The sequence below is a fragment of the Epargyreus clarus genome, unplaced genomic scaffold, assembly GCF_041222505.1.
Source record: "Epargyreus clarus isolate Ecla_fem2 unplaced genomic scaffold, WU_Ecla_fem_2.2 ptg000029l, whole genome shotgun sequence".
Classification (NCBI taxonomy): domain Eukaryota; kingdom Metazoa; phylum Arthropoda; class Insecta; order Lepidoptera; family Hesperiidae; genus Epargyreus; species Epargyreus clarus.
In genome coordinates this window covers 8,529,991-8,550,690 of record NW_027332235.1, presented here as the reverse complement: position 1 = coordinate 8,550,690, position 20,700 = coordinate 8,529,991, and the positions used below count along the sequence as shown (strand labels likewise).

The following is a 20,700-nucleotide window of genomic DNA, read 5'->3' as shown; positions in this document are numbered from 1 at the left end:
TGTCGTAAGAGTCGACTAAAAGGGGGCCTCTGGGGTTGCCAGCGGCAAGAGTGGGAGCTCGAACCGTCCGGCAAGCAACCCCGGGACGGACAGTGGTGTGTGTGGGCGCATACCGTCGTAGTAAAAAAAAACATAATCCTACAGCTCCTACAGCTTTGAGTGTGGAAAGTGTAATTTTTAAAATGCTTTAGGAGTGCTGAAATAAATATATATTTATATATATAAAAATGAATGTTTGTATGTCCTTTGTAGAAACGTAAATTATGCAGATGATCTTTAGCAAAGTTGTTGTGCATGAGCTCACGAGCTTTCTGAGTTGGTACAACCAATTTTCGACAGATAGCGTCACTGTCATTCCAATGAAGGTACAAATGTTCAGTTGCATGTAATGTTACATATGTACATATTATTATGTATGTTATGTTATTATTTCAAAAAAGCGGGCGAAGCCGCGGGCCCTACTAGTTACGATATGAGAGCATAGGCACTTACACAAACATTTTTGTTTAATGTTAACGATAATATATGGACTGTTTCTTGTCACGTCTCATCAATTTGCGTGTCTCGACCCTTATGTCGAGTACATAAGGTCTTATTGCATTACTAACTTGTTTGACTGACAAGCGATTAACTATGAAAGATGCTTATGCTAGCATTTTGTGTCTATGTATGTAGCATCTCTGTATGTAGCATTCTTAGGTATTTTTTTTAATTTATAAGAGAAAACAAACAGTAACAAAATACAATATTACAGAACTATGATTACATCCAACATTTTTATTTAACTTTGCTACCAGCACCGTTTTCCACAATTAACTGGTTCTTATTAGTGGTTCTTACAAAAACAAATTGCTTTATTTATTAAGTAGAAACTATTTTATGTTTAAACAATACACTACATAATTAGATATGTAGTGGTCTTGGTTAATATTCGGCAAACCTTGTAGTAGGTGAGCATTAAACTTCCGACATTTGTCACGAGCTCTTCGTTTCAAACGTTCCTGTACTAATCCTCTTTAGAACCGTGCAAGTAACTATACTCCTGGTCTCTTTCATCTCTTTTTATACAAGAATATCATCGGAACGGCTTAACATGTTCGAAGCGCAAAAGTGCGCACGAAATATCGCCACTAGCAATCTGCACATTCAACTGCCGATCATATATAATTTTTAACTTGGATTAGTTAGAGGCAACAAGGTTGAAGGAGGAACCATCTGTGGTTCGACTCCTGTGGCACTAGTGGCATCAGCAGTGTTAAGCGCTACTGTGTTCTGTACCCTTACCAGGAGTTTTTACGTTTCGACAAATATGACTGTTTTGTTTACGTATTTGCCCATAAAAATTCCAATCAGCGACCCTAGCGGATTGTGTCAGAACTAGGAAATCGTATGGGCCAATACGTAAACAAATAGCAAAACAGTCATATTTGTCGAAACGTAAAAACTCCTGGTAAGGGTACTGGTTTGAAGAGTGTTGTAAAGAAGATATACTTATTTTAGGCATTCTGTGTAAGTAATAGCTTCCAATCCAATTGATTATGAAAAATAACAAATATTTCGAATACCGATCCCAAGCGATAATAGTTATAGCTTACTGTTACATATGAGACACTTATGACCCTGTATATTCTTGCCCTTATTAGGTTGAGTAGAGTCACACGACCCGTAAAATTTTGTATTTGTCACATGTATGGTTTTATATGTTGTGTTACGCAATTCGGGTTACTTCTCTTTGTTTTCGTTAATAATAAATGATACTTTTATTTGCTAGATGTGAGATGAAATATGGCGGGTGAAGTCCGGTTGAGATTTGATAAAAATATTATTATTGTTCGGCCATTTTGTTTTGTGTATCTTTTGTATTTCGCAACGTTGTAACGTAAAATAATATGTTTTGTTGTTTAATATGTTAAATAAATAATAAATAATAATATACGTATTTATTTTCTATTTTCTGCTACTGTATTATATTTTTTGTTTTTCTCTATAGATGTACTTTTTATTTTACATATTTTGTAACTCGTATGAGGAAAATAATTACGCAATACGCAATTAGTGTAGTACTATAGACCTTATAGCTTAATGCACACGACATATTAATTCTCATCTCTCACTGACACATAATTATGTACAAGATACATTTGTGGTCAAACAAGACTAAAGTTTCAACTAAATCATCGTGAAGTATGGGCGTGAGCGGTCTGAGTATTAGTATAAATCTTATATATAAAATTCTCGTGTCACAATGTTAGTTACCGTACTCCTCCGAAACGGCTTTACCGATTTTCACCAAGTTTTATATGCATATTCAGTAGGCCGGAGAATCGGCTACTATCTGTTTTTATACAACTAAGTGATAAGGGTTGTTCACCCTAAACATTTTTTTATTTTATGGCAACACGTTTGCCGGGTCAGCTAGTTACGTAAAATTTATGATATTTTTTATAAATCGAGAATGACTTTATTAAACTACACTCCAAATTCAAGCTTTAATAATTTAGGCCTTGTGATGATTAGTCTAAGTCTAGAACTAAGTACCCTTCTGCTTTTATTTACAGAAGAGTTACAATATGAGAAGGCACACAAGCATATATTTTTACGCAAAGCTTCTAAACAATGTATGTATCATTTGAAGCTGTAAAGCTACAATTATTTTGTATTTGTAATTACTATTGTATTATATATCATCTAAGATTATAAGTAATAAACATCTATAAGATTTGTTAAGATTAAAGGTTACTTTCGTACAGTTCAACAAAAACACAAGTTTTTGTATTTTTATTTCTAAAAATGTCTTTTATTTCTAAAAGAGAACTCAACTTTTTGTGTCGATACAATCGTTATTTTTGATTTATAACTGTTTCTTAATTCGTATCGGTTCGGGTGGATCTTTATAAGTAAAGTTCCGCCATTCCTAACACCCGCTAAGTTTTGAGGTGAACACCCGCTGAACGGTCATTTCCAGTTATTTACTGTCCTTCCCGACGTTCCCTTATAAATGGGAATAATTTTCGAACTGTGGTAAAGTTAGTGCTGCGCTATTGTATAAATTTTTACTCCGCAATTTATGTTTTGAGGCAAAATATGGTGTCGTTACCCTGCTACAGATGTTTCGTATGCATTTGTTGGGATATAGAAGGTTGTTGAACCTATATTTTACTATTTGGAAGTTAGTCGTTCGATTTGAATAATTCATAATTACTGAGACGTGTTTTAGTAATGACTTTAGGTTTTATTAAAATATTTAGTCGTTTAGAAATTTTACCCAGACCTTTTTAAATTATAATTATTTACTTAAATCATATTCTGGTTGTTTTACAATTTTGAATGTATTTTTTTATACATTAAGTATTTGAAAAGTGGTAAAATCAGTATGGTTCAACCGTGGAGAACCACCACACCTATCTTTATTTTGTACTTCTGTGTTTTGGTAGAAAGGTGTAATATGACTATTTTACGAAAATTCTTTCTTAGTGCTCATTAAAGTTATGTAACAAGGAGCTCCTATACAAAATATCAAGCTTCTAGACCCACTAAATTAAGTTGTGCGTTGTGATTCAGCCTGTGTCGAATTTTATTAAGTAAACTAACAATCCAGTTAAATTTCCTAATATCAATATCCACCTTCAAATTTTCAAGGAAACTTGAAAATTGAAACTAGTTCAAGCAGATACTTGTACTGTTGAAGTTTAGGTTTGCGAACATAATGAATTAATCAATATTAAATAGAAATTAGATCTAGAATAGTATTTGATCAATATGCTAAGAGAGCCTCAAATAAACTACTTCGTTCATACTACATACCAGACGCGGGGTATATCGTGTTCTAATTTAACTTAATACATAGTAATTACTTGTACTTAATCATTATGAAACGTGGGTAAGACAGAGGAGACGACGGACACGGTAGGAACAGATGCGAAGAGCGTTCGTGTTCATGGCAGAAGCGAAGTAGCGATGAAATATGTCGCGACGGCGCCGCTACAATACTCCGATGTTTCGTGTAGTAGCTCTCTTGTAGAGAGATAGCTATCTCCGTGTCTCACGTAGCTTCTGTTTGGTCTAAAGTTAATAAATCAAGTGACGTAAGTTCAAGCTTTGATAAGTAAAGATGTTTACTTTCGTGAATTACCTAACGATTTAGATTCATACTGAACAAGTAAATTAAGGTCTGATATTATTATTTCCGCCCCCTAATATCTTAAAACTAAGAACGTTTTTGATGTGAAACATCTATAGCCGCACGTAAAACCGATTTCTGGCGTGGCGACGCATGCCGTGGCTATACGATGGTATATATATACAGTCTATATGCAGTACTGTGTACGATGTGGCGACGCGTCGCCATGCGCAATCGTAATATTTTATTTTATCATTATGACATATTTAGTTCCTATCACAATATGTGCTTTTCTGCATATTACTTTTACAAAATAATGTCGATGTTTCACATCTGCCAGGTGTCCCGTGACGGCTCACATTTTTTTACACTCAAAGATTCACACAACGATTTTTCCTGTTTCGTGGATGCAATAAACACAGAGATGAATACAAAACCTCAGAACCAGAACATAAATATAAATTTATTTAGATTGCTCGGCTGGGGATCGAATCCAGAACCCATTGTATGTCTGACTAATATGGTGGTTGTTCTTTTTTTTTAATATAGGAGTAGCAGACGAGCATGCAGTCCACCTGATGGTAAGTGGCTATTGCCGCCCATCATCATCAACCCATTACTGTCCCACTGCTGGGCACGGGTCTCCTCTCAGAATGAGAAGGATTAGGCCATAGTCCACCGCGCTGGCCAAGTGCGTATTGGTAGACTTCACATACCTTTGAGTTTTTGATAAATCTCTCAGGTATGCAGGTTTCCTCACGATGTTTTTCCTTCACCGTTTAGCAAGTGATAATTAATTTGTAATACGCACATAATTTTTGAAAAATCAGAGGTGCGTGCCTGGGATTTGAACCTCGGACCCCTCGATCGAGAGGCCAAGTTTCTTAACCACTAGGCTATCACTGCTCTTGCCGCCCATGGACATCTGTAATCAACCCCAGATAGGATTAGGTCGGCCACAGATGCGCCGCTACCCCTGAGGACTAAGCTGGAACGCCTCGGAAACGTCTGTCTCCCTTACCACACCATTCAAACGAAACACAGCAGCGCCTAACACTGCTGTTATTAGGTAGAAATAGGTGTGGCGGTGGTGCCGCCGGAGTCGAACCACAAAGGGTTCTACCACCTTTATACAACGCAAGTCGTCTATTGATATTATACCAGGTTACTTCGCGATGTCTTCATAAAAAACTGATATACCTTCAAACCCTGAACTCTTTATAATAGGATTCTCAAATGACTACGCTATCACTGCTTATGTTCGTAGCTACTTTCACAAAGAAAATATTTTCATCAGGGAAACTTAAGCCTCTCTCACTTCAGTAAATGCCTTACACTCAATTGTTAGAGTGGATCTCCATTGAATTACCGTACTTTTCTTAGACAAGAAGTTATTTCACGTATTTTCTCATTAATTCGCTATCCTTAAAGGTCCGATCGAGACCCTTTGACCTCTGCTGGGCTTAGGGCAGTACGCTTTGTACCTATCCTCGTTGATTGTTGTTTACTTGAACGTTTGCCTTAAATAATTAAACTATTTAGTATAAAAGAAGTTAAAATAGACCAAGCACGAGTCGAACTCGCACATGGAGAGTTCCGTATCATGATATGTTCATAGTTGTTTTTTTTTGTTTTTTTATAACAGCCAAAGAAGTAAATATATTGTAAAAAATTAAAAGATTCTACCAATTACGGTTCAATAGATAAAGCGAAAAACTCCGAAAAATAGCGGTTTCTTGTATGGCGACCCCTCTTAATTTTCAAGAGATTTTTAGTTTTAGCATTTGTTATAATAGCGGCCACCTTTATACACACTCTGTAAAAATGTCAGCTGTCTAACTGCTACGGTGTCGTTTCTACCAGTTGGGTACGGAACCTTAAGAAAATTTACAAAAAAGTTATTTATCAATTTATTATTGTAAGCTATTCAACTATACCCGCCCGGGAGACGGCTCGCATGGCGGAGCGGTCACCATACCGGTCTGACGCGCAACGGGTCCCGGGTTCGATCTTTGGTCAGACAGATATCTAAATCATGAATCTAGATTTCTGTTTCTGGGTCTGGATGTTTATGTATTTGTCTATGTGTGTGTATTCCATGGCACCCACGACACAGCGAATCCTAGTGTGGGGTTGTGAGTGTAGAAAGCGTTTATTATTATGTTTATACTATACTAGCTGACCCGGCAAACTTTGTACCGCCGCAAAATCTATTTATCAAATATATTTCATATAAAATATAGCCTATGTTACTCGTGGATAATGTAGCTTTCGAATGGTGAAAGAATTTTTAAAATCGGTCCAGTAGTTTTTGAGCCTATTCATTACAATAAAACAAACAAACAACGTGTTCCTCTTTATAAAATTATATTAAGTATAGACTAAGCAGAAATAGGTGTGGTGGTGCCGGCGGAGCCAAACTACAACTGTATATTGTAAGTGTAGATTGAAACTATGTAGTTTATACAATATTTAGCATAGATTACGTATTCAAAACTGAAAGTTGTTACGACAGTTTATAATTGAGTTATTTAGTTGTGATCACGATTGTCTTCGTGTCAGAGAGTTGGACATTCCTGCAAATTGGTGGCTGTATCTGTATTTACTTTGTAACAATGTCTATCCTTTAGATTATGTTAGATGACATTGTAATTATAAAGGAAGTTTATGAATTATTTTTGAATAATTCAATAGTGAATGCTTAATAGATATAATGGTGTGTGTTTTGATCTAGCATACTTTTAAACAATAATTTTAATAAAAAAAAATAAATTTAGTGTGGTAAGAGAGACACACTTTCCCGAGACATTCCAGCTTAGTTCTCAGTTGTAGCGGCGCATCTGTGGTTGAGCTCAGAAATCTAGTTTTATCTAGGGTTGATTATATATACTATGGGCGGCAGTAGTCACTAACCACCAGATGAATACCATGCTTGTCTACCATTATAAGTCTTCCAATCTGCACTTGGACAGTCTGGCTTATACCCTTCTTGTTGTGAGAAAATAACTCTAGGTGGGACAATAATCGTCCCTGTAGTTCCGGGACTAGAATAGGGCTACGGTTTCCCCTGCCTGTCGTAAGAGGCGACTAAAATGGGGCTTGCGGGGTTGCGGACGTCAAGAGTGGGAGCTCTGAAGTTGGAGGACTCCGGTTGTGTTCCGTTGGAGATCCCGGAGTTCTCCAACAAGCGCTGAGGACGGCCACCGGGGGGTTTTAGTGCGGTAAAAATGCCACATAATCCGGCGTCGCGTCGTCGGGTAACTTTTGGAGGTTTCCCTGATAAACTGAGATACTTTGGAAACTATTAGATTCATGTGGTTATGTTGAGTGTGCCTATAAGACCACTGAACCCATGGTTATTAAATTACTCTGGTTAATTAAGATAAGTTTTCATTATCTCTACACACGTTCTCTTGTTTACTGACAATGCAATGTGAGTACAATATTCTGCATATGTTTTACACCTATGAATATGTATTATTTATGCATTGCTTATCTCAGCATGAGAATATTATGCTCCGTTTTGCATATGTGTCAATTTTAATACATAAGAATGTTAAGTTTTACATATTAAATCTAATTTCAAATAGTGATTGCAGTTCTATGATGCCTGAGGCAAGATCGTTCTTAAACTTGATAAGGTGCGTCCGATGATTAAGTTTGAGTGCCTTATGTGTATCTTATAGTTACAAAACATATGTAAATATAGATACCATGTGTCACCATACCCTTTGAACTTAATTATTAAATTCATTGGGATGATACGATACCCGCAGTTATTTCTTCATTTTTTATCGACGCCGACACGGCACCTTTATAATCAAGTTAAGGTTTGAGCATTAATGAGTAAGCAAGTAATTTAATATGTAATTATATTTTAATACTATTACAATAGGTTATGCGTTTACTGATGCGGTTGCCGATTTCATCATATCGACGGGTCCTACGTAAACTGGTGCAAGTGCGTTTTCACAACTTTACAGTAGAGCGATTTGAATGTTCTAATGCGTGTAACTTTAACATTATTCACGTATAATGCAGTTTTTTTTTCAAAAGGATTCAATTATACCATTTTACAATTTTAACTATGTACGTTGAATAATGTTAAGACCCGTCGATATGGTAGAATTAGGCAGGATGGTCGCTCCTCGTGACTCGGCATCGAACGTCCAGAGGAACGCCACGAAGTTTTAGTCGATAAGAGTCCGACATACTGTTGCCCGCGGGGGCAAAAGGGGATCCATGAGGATTTTTTCGAGGATAAAAAAAGGTAGAATGGTTGTGTCTCAGCAAATAACATAGAGTTCTACTTTATAAAACCTGAGGCCATTTAAGATTAGAAATACATTTTGATCTTTTGTTCGATCCATGTCCCAAACCCTTTATGATTACGCATACTACTAATACTATCAATTAAACAGATATTCACCATTCCGTATAAGTTCATCTGAGTTCAACCATCTGCCAATGTTATTGAAATACATTTATCATAATGCAACTCCCGAGGGATGTCTCGGCACGTGCCGTCTATTGAATATTGTTGAGCGTAATTGTGGTGCAGTTGATCTACTAAAGACGAGCTGAGAGTAAGCTTTATGAGAAAACTGAAGATAGAAATAGAAGTTGACTACTTTATTTGTAATGTTTAGGTAAAAATGCCATAATATAATGAAGTCCCACAGCTGGGCAAAGTTGGCAAAAAAATTTAAAGAAATTGCTTCTACACACATTGATTTTTTAATCTTCTAAATATATATAACTCAAAGGTGACTGACTGACATAGTGATCTATCAACTCACAGCCCAAACCACTGGACGGATCGTGCTGAAATTTGGCATGCAGGTAGATGTTATGACGTAGGCAGCCGGTAAGAAAGGATTTTGATCAATTCTACCCCCAAGGGGATAAACTATGGGATGAAAATATTACTTCGTAACGCGAGCGAAGCCGCGGGCGAAAGCTCGTTGGATAGAAAGCGAAATCCGAAAAAGCGAAAAATATATGAAGAAAATATTGGGACCGACTTTGATAAAAATTGATAAACCATATAATGAGATTTAAAAGAAATTTATCTCCCCAGTTGGAAACAGAACAAGTCGATAAAAACACTTTTTGCATAATAAATAATACCCCATAAACGATGCCCAATGATGTAGGTATAAAATAATAATTCTTAAGCCGTTGAATCTAATAAGTATCTGTATATTCCTATACAATACATGTATGTTTTCATGTCCTGTTTTGTATTGATTTTCTGGTATAATAAAACACCGCTCGTTCGCAAATTTCTTCGATATTTTATCGCTTAGAGAGACACAAGTGCATATGTTATAGGCAAACTCCGAAGCTCCGGCGCTCCTAGGTTGGACTGGTCAATCCTCAGGTCAGACTGAATGACTTAGTCAAAGCCCAAACAAATGTAAATTTTCGGCCTTTGACTAAACAATTTTCGTCAAACCTGGGAGAGACTAATTTGGTCAGGCAAACGTCAAAACACAATTTTATTAAATCGGGGTTTGACGAGTCAAACTCCGATATAGGTATGAAGTGTCTTATCTTCGTATATTTGGAAGCATTTTATCATTTAAGCAGCTTTCAAGTCTTAAGAACCGCTTAACTCTGCCAGTTCTGACACCTGATTGGTCAGCTTACGTGATTTTCACTTGTATATTTGAGATGCTTTGAGAGAATGCCGTGTGGCATTAGGCCCACCTTTTGTACGATGTGCAATAAAGTATAAAATAAATAAATAAATGCTTTGGAATATACGGAGGTTAGTTTGTAAGATTAGGTATAAAAAAATAACATTTTTAAAATTTTGATGTTTATTGTTTTAATAATTTAAAAAAACCTAACCTAACCTAACCTAACCTAACCTAACCTAACCTCACTCATCTTCAATTTTACACAATTACACGCCCGCACGCTCAATGAACGAACATGAAATGACAAAACAATCGGTCGGAACACCGCGAGAGACATTATGAACCTGTTTAAACATGTTCAGATCAACGTTTGACCGAGTTTTGCAGTCGCTTCTAGGATTGACTAGGCCAAAACCGAAACAGAATAATTTACTTTCGACGTTTGACTGAAAAGTTAGGAGCTCCTGGGTTTGACTAAAAATACTTCAGGCAAAGGGCGAAATTGAAATGTATTTCGGGGATTGCCTGATGGCTTTGGCCAAACCTAGGATAAACCAGTCCTTCCGCGAAGAGACTGTGTATCGGACTTTGACTATAACACATACACTAAGTAATATTACTAAAGATCGGAGTTTCTAAGATTCAGAGTGTAAATGGGTGTTAAGTTATAAGTTAACTTACGTAACGTGTAACTAAGTTGAAGTTGATGACAAAATAAAAGGGCAATTCGGTGAAGTCAGTGCCAAAATACTTATATCATAGAAGATTTACTCATGAAAAGTGCTCATGATTTATTAAAGTGGTTAAAGTTAGTAATTAAGTAAAGGAACTGATACTGACATTTTATGTACTGAATTGTAAATAATTCATATGCAATACAAACGTTTACGAAATCATTGAACATTACATTATTATCTTGTACGAGCTTCCAGCCCTTATTTTTCCTTCTTAGGGGTTAAATTTACAAAAAAACATGTTCTTACAATTTCTAATCATTGCTTCAAAATCTGCGCATATTTGAGAATATTTCACCCCTTATTCCCCCTAAACCATAAACGTCCTACCCTTACGGTATTTCCTCCCCATCTACATTTTACGTCTGAATTTTAAAAAGGGCAACATATGCCGTTACTGAAAGCTTCAGTCTTTCAGAGCTTTCCGAAGCTTTGAATTATATCAATGTGGAATATCGTAGACTTCACGAATGAATAATTTATTACAATACGTTCCATGATGGAGACATGACGTCACGACCGCAAAAAGTAAGACATACCAGCAGAAATTATTAGGTAGGGTCGATACACACTGTTGTTATAATTTTTCCTTGTTTTTAGTGACCGAAACTAGTTCGTCGTCCCAAAAAAAATTGTAACTGCTTTAGATTTCAAAAATGTATTTACATTCCGTAGGATATAGTTATAGAAGCACTTGGTTCAGTCGATTTCTCGCCGAGATCGAAACTTTAGCCGAAATCTCTTTTTTGGCCGAAACGTATTTGGTGTGGCAAGGGAGATAGACTTTTCCGAGGTGTTCCAGCTTAGTCCTCAGGGATAGCGGCGCATCTGTGGCCGACCTCAGGTAGGAATATCTAATCCTATCTGGGGTTGATTACAGATGTCCATGGGCGGCAGTCGCCACTTACCATCAGGTGGACTGTATGCTTGTCTGCTACTCCAATATTATAAAAAAAAAATTTGGGCTCGTATGAGATGAGTCACAATTTATAGCAGTGGGTTTTCCGAGGCTGAAAGAATTATAATTTGAAACTTGTAAATAGCCTATGCTAGGAGACTGGCACTGTAGTGCGTAATGACCTTTATAAGACTCGATTGGTAACTCCAGTCATTTATAAACTTATTTCTTTATAACAAATATTTTCGTATTCGTAAAGTTTGTTTTTGTCCTCACAGTGATTAGAAAAAATATTGTGACTTATTTGAAATATCCACTTTTTCTTTTTAATGTTTGAGATGTGTGGTATATTTTATCAATTAGCTTCATCTTCAGTTACAGTACTATATATCAGTTTTCATTTGATGCAGTGATGACTTAGCGGTTTGAAACTCGCCGTCTCAATCAAAGGGCTAAGGTTCGAATTCTAGACACGCGTAGAAATTATTAACCCTTGATTAAACGGTGAAGGAAAACATTTATAGAAAACCTATAAACCTTAGACCTTTTTCAAACCATGTTTGTACGAAATGTGGGCTGAAATACAAACCTACAAACACCGATAAATATAGCTAGGAAAACGCAAACATTCCCTTAACCGAGATAGGGGAGTAAACAGTCGTGTTGAGGCGTGGGATGCAGTAGTTACTGTGTTATTCCACGCTGATTAAGCCAGTGGAAATATCGCTTTAAATGTTTAGTATTATTTGTTATAGTGGCCACCGTTATACATACTGTGTAAAAATTCAAGTAACTATTTATTACAATTTAAGAGATAGAGCACTGAGACAGATATATAGTCGGACAAACAGCGGACGCTTATTAATAGGGTGCGGTTTTCCCTTTCAGTATGGGACCCTAAAAAGTAATCTGGTTTCCCACTGTTGGGCTGAAACAGATACCACTAAGTTATTACCTACAGCTAGTAATAAATGGAGTGTGTAGATAGGTGAAAATTCTTTGATATTCTTTCCATATCAGTAGAAAATGTGGGCTGAAATACAAACCCACAAACACCGATCTAATATAGCTAGGAAAACGCAAATATTCCCTTAACCGAGATAGTGGAGCAAACAGTCGTACGGAACAGAGCGTGGGATGCAGTAGTTACTGTGTTAGTCCACGCTGATTGAGCCAGCGTGGAATAATACTAATATTAAAGATATCTTATTATAAAGCGTCCTCAGGAGTAGGAACATCCGTGATCAGTCGATAGAACGATTCTTCCGTATGGAGTTTATTACAGATGTCTGTGGGCGGTAGATACCATTTACCATCAGATGCGCTACAAGGTATAACAAGCGTACCAACATGCGCGACTAAGAGAGGTTTTATTTCTATTTCGTTGGTAGCTTTTTTCCGAGACTTAATGAATTCGGTTGAGTGGGCAACTTCATCCTGTTAATTTTGTGTTACAGTGATGCGCGCGCATCTTGAAATTTCACTCTCATCAGTTTTTCATAACGCGCCTAAAGAAGTATAACTTCAATAAATACGTTTTTTACACCAATTAATACAAGTCGTTGACTTCGCAGTTTACTTAGTGGTAAGCAGTAGCACTATTGTAGTCCATGGACATCTATAATCAATCATAGATTGGATTGAAGTCCTATGTGAAGCCAGCCACAAGCTAAGACTTTTAAGGACTAAGTTGGGATTTTTGGAAAGCGCCTACCTTATCTCTAATACCATTTAAACCACAATACAGCAGCATGATACTATTCTTACTAAGTAGATTCTTCTTCAAAATTCATAACCACAAATGTCTGTACATTTAAGCTGGGGAATATTTCCTCATTCAATATTCCTCAATGCTTAAAAGAATGTGTAATAACCGTCTGACAACCAATGGAGAGGAAATATCCTTGAGTGTCGAACGCGACCTTGAGGGTTTTCCCTATGCAGCAGAAATTCTTGAGGGGTTAAATGTACTTGTGAAGACTGTGATTATTCAGCTTTTTTACTATTGTTTTTTTAATATAATATGTGCGTAGCAAGCGAACATGCAATTCACCTGATGGTAAGTGGCTTCTGTCGCGTATGGATATGGGGCGTCCGCCCTAGATGAGAGTAGATTCCTACCTCAGGTCGACCACAGATGCGCCGCGCCGCTCGCCCTAAGAACTAAGCTGGAACGCCACGGAAAAATATGTAATATTTCACATAGTAGTAGCAAAGAGCGTGTATTCCACTTGATGGCCATTGGCTACTACCGCCCATAAACAGGTGAGATTAATAATCTAATCAACTCACGTCGGTTTTTTTTGGTCGTTCAGATAAATAGGTGGAAAATGGGCTACCCTTTGCGGAGGGAGGCAGGTGAATTAATCCTAGCACGCCCAGGCCGCGACGCCCGGTGCCTGGAGAGTGTGGGGCTTCTGAAGGGTCATCCTGAAGGGAAGCCAACCCAAGTCACGTGGGGTGGTACATGACATAGGGTGGGCTGTGAGTGTAGATGCGTCTTTCTTGTATACAATTAAAAGGCTTAATAAACGTTCATAAAAGACATTTATAAACGATCTCTGTTTATTTAAACTTATAAAACATTTTTTACATCAGTTCTGGCGTCTAAGATTTACGATGCGTCGCAGACAGACGGCGTAGACATCTGTTACTTTAAAATCTAGACAAACAGGCAAAGTCTTGAGACTCATACAACCTTGTCTTGAGGTTAAAACAATAGTCATCCGATAAAATGGGACACGCCTATATCTAAGGCAATATATTAAGGAATATATTTTCCGTTGAACCATTTACCAATTTTCCTAATGACTTTACAAGTGATTAATGATCGTTACGGGCAATAAATAAGAAGGACAATATGAAATAGATCTGGGAATAAATGACCTCTTGAAAGCGGTATGAGATTATTGACATGGAGGTAATTGTATTTTTGTTCTATATCTTACGAATATTGTTGTAGTTGTAAAAAAGGTTCGAAGCTTATATCTCCGATTTTTTTAAGTATGTAGTTTATATTGGCGTAATAAACAAGTAATAAAATAGATAATCCTTATTCTGAACGTGGAAGAACTCTTTGTGGTTTGATTCCGGCGGCACCGCCGTCACACCCATTTCTGACTATTGACAAAAATATTAAGCGCTGTTGTGTTCTGATTTGAAGGGTAAGTGGAAAGTGGTAAGTGGACATACTTTTCTGAGCCTTTCCAGCTTAGTCCTCAGAGGTAGCGGCGCATCTGTGGCGGACCTCAGGAATATCTAATCTTATCTGGGGTTGATTGCATGCCCGTCTGCTACTCCTATATTATAAAAAAACTAATTATAAGACTGCCATATACATAACCGACACAGCTCAACGAAGGGCCTATGAGCTTTTTCCCCCGCACATGTATATTGCGTGTGGGGGTTCCCAGGTTCAAATTCAAGACACGTTCCTCCAAGGTTTCGGAGTTATGTCGGTATTAGGAATTTATTATCCCATGCTTAAACAGCGAAGTAAACCATCGTAGAAAACCTATCCGAGAATTGTATAAAAAGTTCTGAAAGTTGTATGAAGTCGATTAATCCGTGTTTGGGCAGCTGTGGTTGATCTAAATCCTTACTTTAGGGGAACCATGCCCAGTAGTGAGCAAAATTTGTCAATGATGTTGAAGTTTCGAAACTTTGTGGATCTACACGAACCGCGGAACTAAGCGCTCTTCTGGTAATTAATTAATTGCAACCAATATCTTACGTTAGTTAATTATAAGATTGATTACATTAAATACATTAGTCTTGATTGAAACTTACATAAGGTAATTATGTAAGTTTCAATCAAGAGTACTGGAAAGATTAAGAACGTATTGAAGGTGGTAGGTTTCTGGAGCCAACATCGTCGTATCTATCTATCTATCTATCTATCAGCCTTGAAAAGTCCACTGCTGGACATAGGCCTCCCCTAGTCTATTGGCGTAATAAAAACAAGTAATAGAATGATGATTTTCTATTAAACAAATAATTACATGCGCCACTCCGACCGGTCTCGAGCCGTCTGCATCCAGCGGTTACCCGCCGTCCGCTTCAGGTCATCGGTCCACCTGGTCGGGGGGCTTCCTGTATTATATCGTCGTATAGTCCGCGCCAAACTGCTAGTCCGCTCTGAAGGTTTTGCGAGCAGGTGTAGTCATTCAATTTGCTATGGCGACGAGACTCATTTCTATATTTAGAGCGGACTAGCAGTTTCGAGAGGACTATACATATACGTTTTAAGACTGTTAAGTGCTGCTATGTTCTGGTTTGAAGGGTGTGGTAAGAGCGAGACACGGAGAGTTCCAACTTAGTCCTCAGGTGTCCTTTATCTATGTCGTAATGTAGTGTAGCCGGCGTCAGGTAGGAATCTAATAATATCTGAGCTCGTTTATAGATGTCCATAGGTGGCAGTTGACTTAACTTCAGGACTACATGTTCGTTCGCTATATTATAAAAAATGTTAACCGCATTAAACATTTATCTATTTCTTATATAAACAAAGTTTACAAAGACTAGAAAATAAATTACTATAAAAATATGTCGTTTAATATTCTACGCATATTTTCCTAAAGTGTCAAATGTGTCAATGGCCTACTTAAACCTTTTTATAGACAGATGCTAGTAAATATTTGTTGGAACTGATTTTTTTACGTTAGAGATACAAGCATAATGGTTGTGAAAGTGGAAATTGTGTCACGGCTGAATTTATTGCTAGGTATCTCGTTATCTATGTGTGTTTTATGTATTTTAGTGGGACTTTCAAACAAGTATTAAAATTCCTACTATTTTTTTTAATTAGACTATTCCTAACTCTTTAAGGATGACGTTACAATAAGTGACGATGTCTAAATTGTATAATATTTGATTATATGATACCAACTTTTTTATATAGTTCTCAGATTGTTGTAAATAATTTGTTTCTCTAATATAATATAATAAATAATCTAATATAGTATAATTTGTGCTTTATAATGTTATTATTTTTTATATTTCTAAAAACGATCCCAGTTTTAGTATTATTTTACTTGAATAGGAATTCATCTTTTATTACCCTTAATTGATAAAATATTTAAGTTTTTCTTATATTTTCTATTTCCATTATTCTAATTATCAAGACAAAATGGATCGGTTAACTCTAACTCTAATATTTTAAATACAAAAGATACCTATTATCACTTCATATAATTCTTAATTTGTCGCCATTTTCATCCGTGCCTTCGAGATAAGAAATGTAATTTGTATCTTAAAATTGTTTTTCTTCGCAGTAGGAGCGTGGCCTCCAGAAGGGCTTGAGGGGGAGGCGAGCGTGCGCGCCACCTCAGTGGACTACGCTGCCGCGTTGATGCTAGCAGCGATGGCGGCTGTGCTGCTTGCTGCTGTTGGCTACCAGTGTGCTGCGACCTGGAGGTGGATTATGGGAAGGTACCTTATCAACCACTGTATTTATATTTATCTATTTATTTATTTAATTTTTGAAACACTTTAAACTAAGGTTAACAAGGGAGGATTTAATGCCTAACTGTATTCTCTGTCAGTCAACCCTAGGCGATTTATTATTGTCGGTCTGACACGCAAAGGGATCCAGGTTCGATACCCAGCCTGCCAGAAATCTATTTCTTATAATATAGAAGAAACATACGATGGTAACTGGCTACTGCTGCTTATGGACAAATGTAATCAAGTCGAGATAGGATTATATTACTATTTGAGGTCCGCCGCAGATGAGTCGTTACCCCTGAAGACTAAGCTGGCATGCCTCGGTAAAATATGTCTTTTTTATTTGTGAATTCCCAGTGGAATATTTCATTTCAAATGAACCCAAACTCAGTGGTTTCAGTAACTTTTTACTTTTGCGGTTATAATCTCTAAAATCTGTTAGTAATTCTAACATTTTCCCGAAACCATTCCCTGGATACTCTTGTGTTCTCAGCTGTATGTACGCCAATGACTATTGCTTTAATTCATGAATAAATAAACCATTAGGAGAGTAGCTCCTTGAAGGCTGTTAATAGAATATGGACTTAGCAGCCAAATAGAATCCTGACTAACTGCCTATTCGTTACTATGGAGTGAGCGATGATTGCGTAAGCTACAATATTGTTGCTTAAGTTTCTGAACAGTTGCTTAGAACACTGCCGCTCGGGTTTCCAATTTGTTCTTTGAGTAACTGACGAACGGTATACATTTTTTTCGAATAGTCTGTCAACAGTCGATGGTCTACGAGAATGTCTGTTATACGAGTAGTTGCGTGAACGATTAAATAGTTACCGAGCAACTTTTGAGATGCTACCTGATTGAGGTAAACCGTTAAACACTATTCACGTGTTATGCGTAAAACACTATATAGGCCGATTATTAATGACGAGTTTTTTCCCGCGGCTTCGCTCGCGTTACGAAGTAATATTTTCATCCCCTATTTTATGCCCTTGGGGGTAGAATTGATCAAAATCCTTCCTTAGCGGATGTCTACGTCATAACATCTACCTGCATGCCAAATTTCAGCCCGATCCGTCCAGTGGTTTGGGCTGTGCGTTGATAGATCACTATGTCAGTCAGTCACCTTTGAGTTATATATATTTAGATTGGTTTTAATATATTAGTTGCACAAGCGGTAGTAAATGCAGAAATAATAACCGTTAATTACACACTTTTTCATTAAATATTTTTGCTCTCGAATATTTTTGTCAACATACACAAAGGTTAAATGTTACCGCTCAACCAATTAGGGTTCCTACAGTAAACTGAAAAAGCCGTGCACGTAACCCCGGAATCTTATTTGTAAATAAATCACAGCTAATTTATACGTGTAGTGCAAAGGATATCAATATTTATGGTGGATTTCCTTCAGATCAAAGTCCAATCCTCGGGTACCTGTCTACCGTGTGTGCATAATTTATGGTTTTCCTACGTAGAATAGATTTAATGGATACTAGATGTTATCCGATATGTCGACCGTAGAATTGTAGAAACGGTTCTTATTTTTAAGGGGATATTCCGTTATTTGACGAGATAACGTCGCCACACCTATTGCAATAAAAGCAGTGTTAAGCGCTGCTGTGTTCTGGTTTGAGAAGTGTGGTAAGGGCTTTACGAGGGCTTTTCTAAGACTTACGAGGTATTCCATCTTAATTAACACGGGTAGAATTATGCCAATGTGTAATGTGTATCTGTGACAAATTTCATGTAAGCCTGACTACATAGGGTTGAATACAAATGAACAGAGCTACCATTTACCTCGTGGTAGATTAAATGCTCCGTTGTTTCAATAACAACTCATAACTATTGATCATAAACAAATAATGACAAAAATATAGATAATCTATATGGCATAAGGATTTAGAAATAAGTATAAGTGGAGTTATAAATCTGTATGGGCGCTATGCAGTTAAAACCTATTCTTTGACCGTTTTAAAAATCTCGATCTTTTTTCCTAAATTATGCATCTACTTGTCGTATCACTTTTAAAATTGTAGTTATTTATTTACTTTAAATTATCTTATTCCTCTCCATAATCCTTAAAGCATAGCATTCTAAAACTCACATCCTGTAAACAGATGCCTTATCTTCAGGACAAGACGGGAATCAGAGGACAGCAATTGTGACTCGCTGTCCCGACAAGCAGCTATCCGCATCAGCCACTCATTACCGGACCTGCAGACGGAGCCCTTGAAGCAGGAGTACGTTCAGGAGCACAAGGACCCGGCTAAGAAGGTAAGCCTTTTGATAAACCTATTATCTACTAATAAGAGTGTAAGGTACGTAGTGCTCGGCTATGGACATCTTACTGATAGCTTAGTAGACGTCATTATGAAATAATTCGCCAAGTAGAGTCGAACTCGCACATGGAGGCTTCCGTACTACCAAATGTTCATTATTTTAATTCATTTTATGATTTTCAACAATACTTAGTCATATGAAACAACAATAGTTGGCGTTGGGGTAATGATGAATGATACGTAAATTTTCAACAATACTTAGTTATATAACACACTAATAGATGGCGTTGGGGTGACACTGGGACGACGATTATACGTAATCAAAGTATAATAAAATTAAAATAAGTATATTAAAATATGTTTTATGGTTCTTATTTGTATTTATTATAATACCAGTTATAGTAGTAAACGTATTATAAAAAAATCAACCGTCTTCCGAGTACAGTTTAACAGTTAGATCGAAAAATGCCGAAAAAATCCGGTTTGTTGTATGGAGACCCCTTTTAATATTCAATTTTATTTTATTTTTAGTATTTGTTGTTACAGCTGCCACCGTTATGCCTCTTCTGTCAAAATTTCATGTGTCTATCTATTACGGTTTAAGCGGTAGAGCGCTGTGACAGACGGACAGACGGACAGACAGCGTAGTCTTAGTAATAGGGTTCTGTTTTTACCCTTCGGGTACGGAACCCTAAAAAAAGGTCTGTAAAGTAACAATTAAAATAACAGTACGAAGAAATTTTTATATTAACGACACTGAAAGAGTCCTGTGAGGGACCCAGGCTTACCTCACAGGACTCTTATTATTAGGAGAGGCCTTGTATGCTCCATCCTGCTGATTCAACACATAAATATAATTAATAAGCGTGATTAAGTTAATAAGTCGAAATCGCAAACTTATCATTGCAGCTACTTGCACTCTTCGGTGATAGAGTTTCGATTCAGTAGTAGTTTAAGAAAAAATATTGTAACTGACAATTGCTAAGTGCCGTCGTTGGCCTATACAAAATAAATATATTGCAGCTCATTTCGTTTCATTTCAGTTAAAGAAATACGTGTGTGCGGTAAAAAATCATCGTTAACTTATTTATACAGCCAACTAATACCCATTCAAAAAATATAAATATCTTTATATATATATTTCTTATGTGCGTGTGTATGTCACTGACCTCCTCCTAAACGACAGGATTGATTTTGATGAAATTTGTCGTGTGTGTTCAAGGGGATTTGAGAATGGTTCAGATTCACAATTTAGTCCGTGGGAAAAGGTTTTTTTAATTAATTTTGAATTCGTAAGTAGTTGTTGATTTTGGAATTTTTCACATTGGAGTCGACAGACTTCGCTACCATCGCAGTTTCAAATATTCTATCTATTTTTCAAACCCGTAAGTGATAAGGGTTGTTCACCCTTAACATTTTTTTTATTTATATGGCAAAACAACGTTTGTCGGGTCAGCTAGTATATATATATATTTTGTTAATGTAGATCGGCTTATTACGACGACCCGCGTGGCGGAGCGGGCAACATACCGGTCTGAACAAAGGGTCCCGGGTTCGATCCCCGCCCAGGCAGATATCT

At 36.9% G+C, this 20,700-nt stretch overlaps 1 protein-coding gene across 3 annotated transcripts in view; it reads left to right on the top strand.

The window, feature by feature from the left end:
- Positions 1 to 20,700, top strand: part of LOC140754436 (synaptotagmin-10) — a 127,052-nt gene that overhangs the window by 51,121 nt on the left and 55,231 nt on the right. For 2 of the 3 annotated variants that reach the window (XM_073089446.1, XM_073089447.1), the window contains exons 2-3: positions 16,671 to 16,827; positions 18,960 to 19,116. In XM_073089446.1, coding sequence (XP_072945547.1) covers positions 16,671 to 16,827; positions 18,960 to 19,116 — 314 coding nt within the window. The remainder of the gene's footprint in view (positions 1 to 16,670; positions 16,828 to 18,959; positions 19,117 to 20,700) is intronic. The other variant, XM_073089448.1, reaches the window with a different exon arrangement.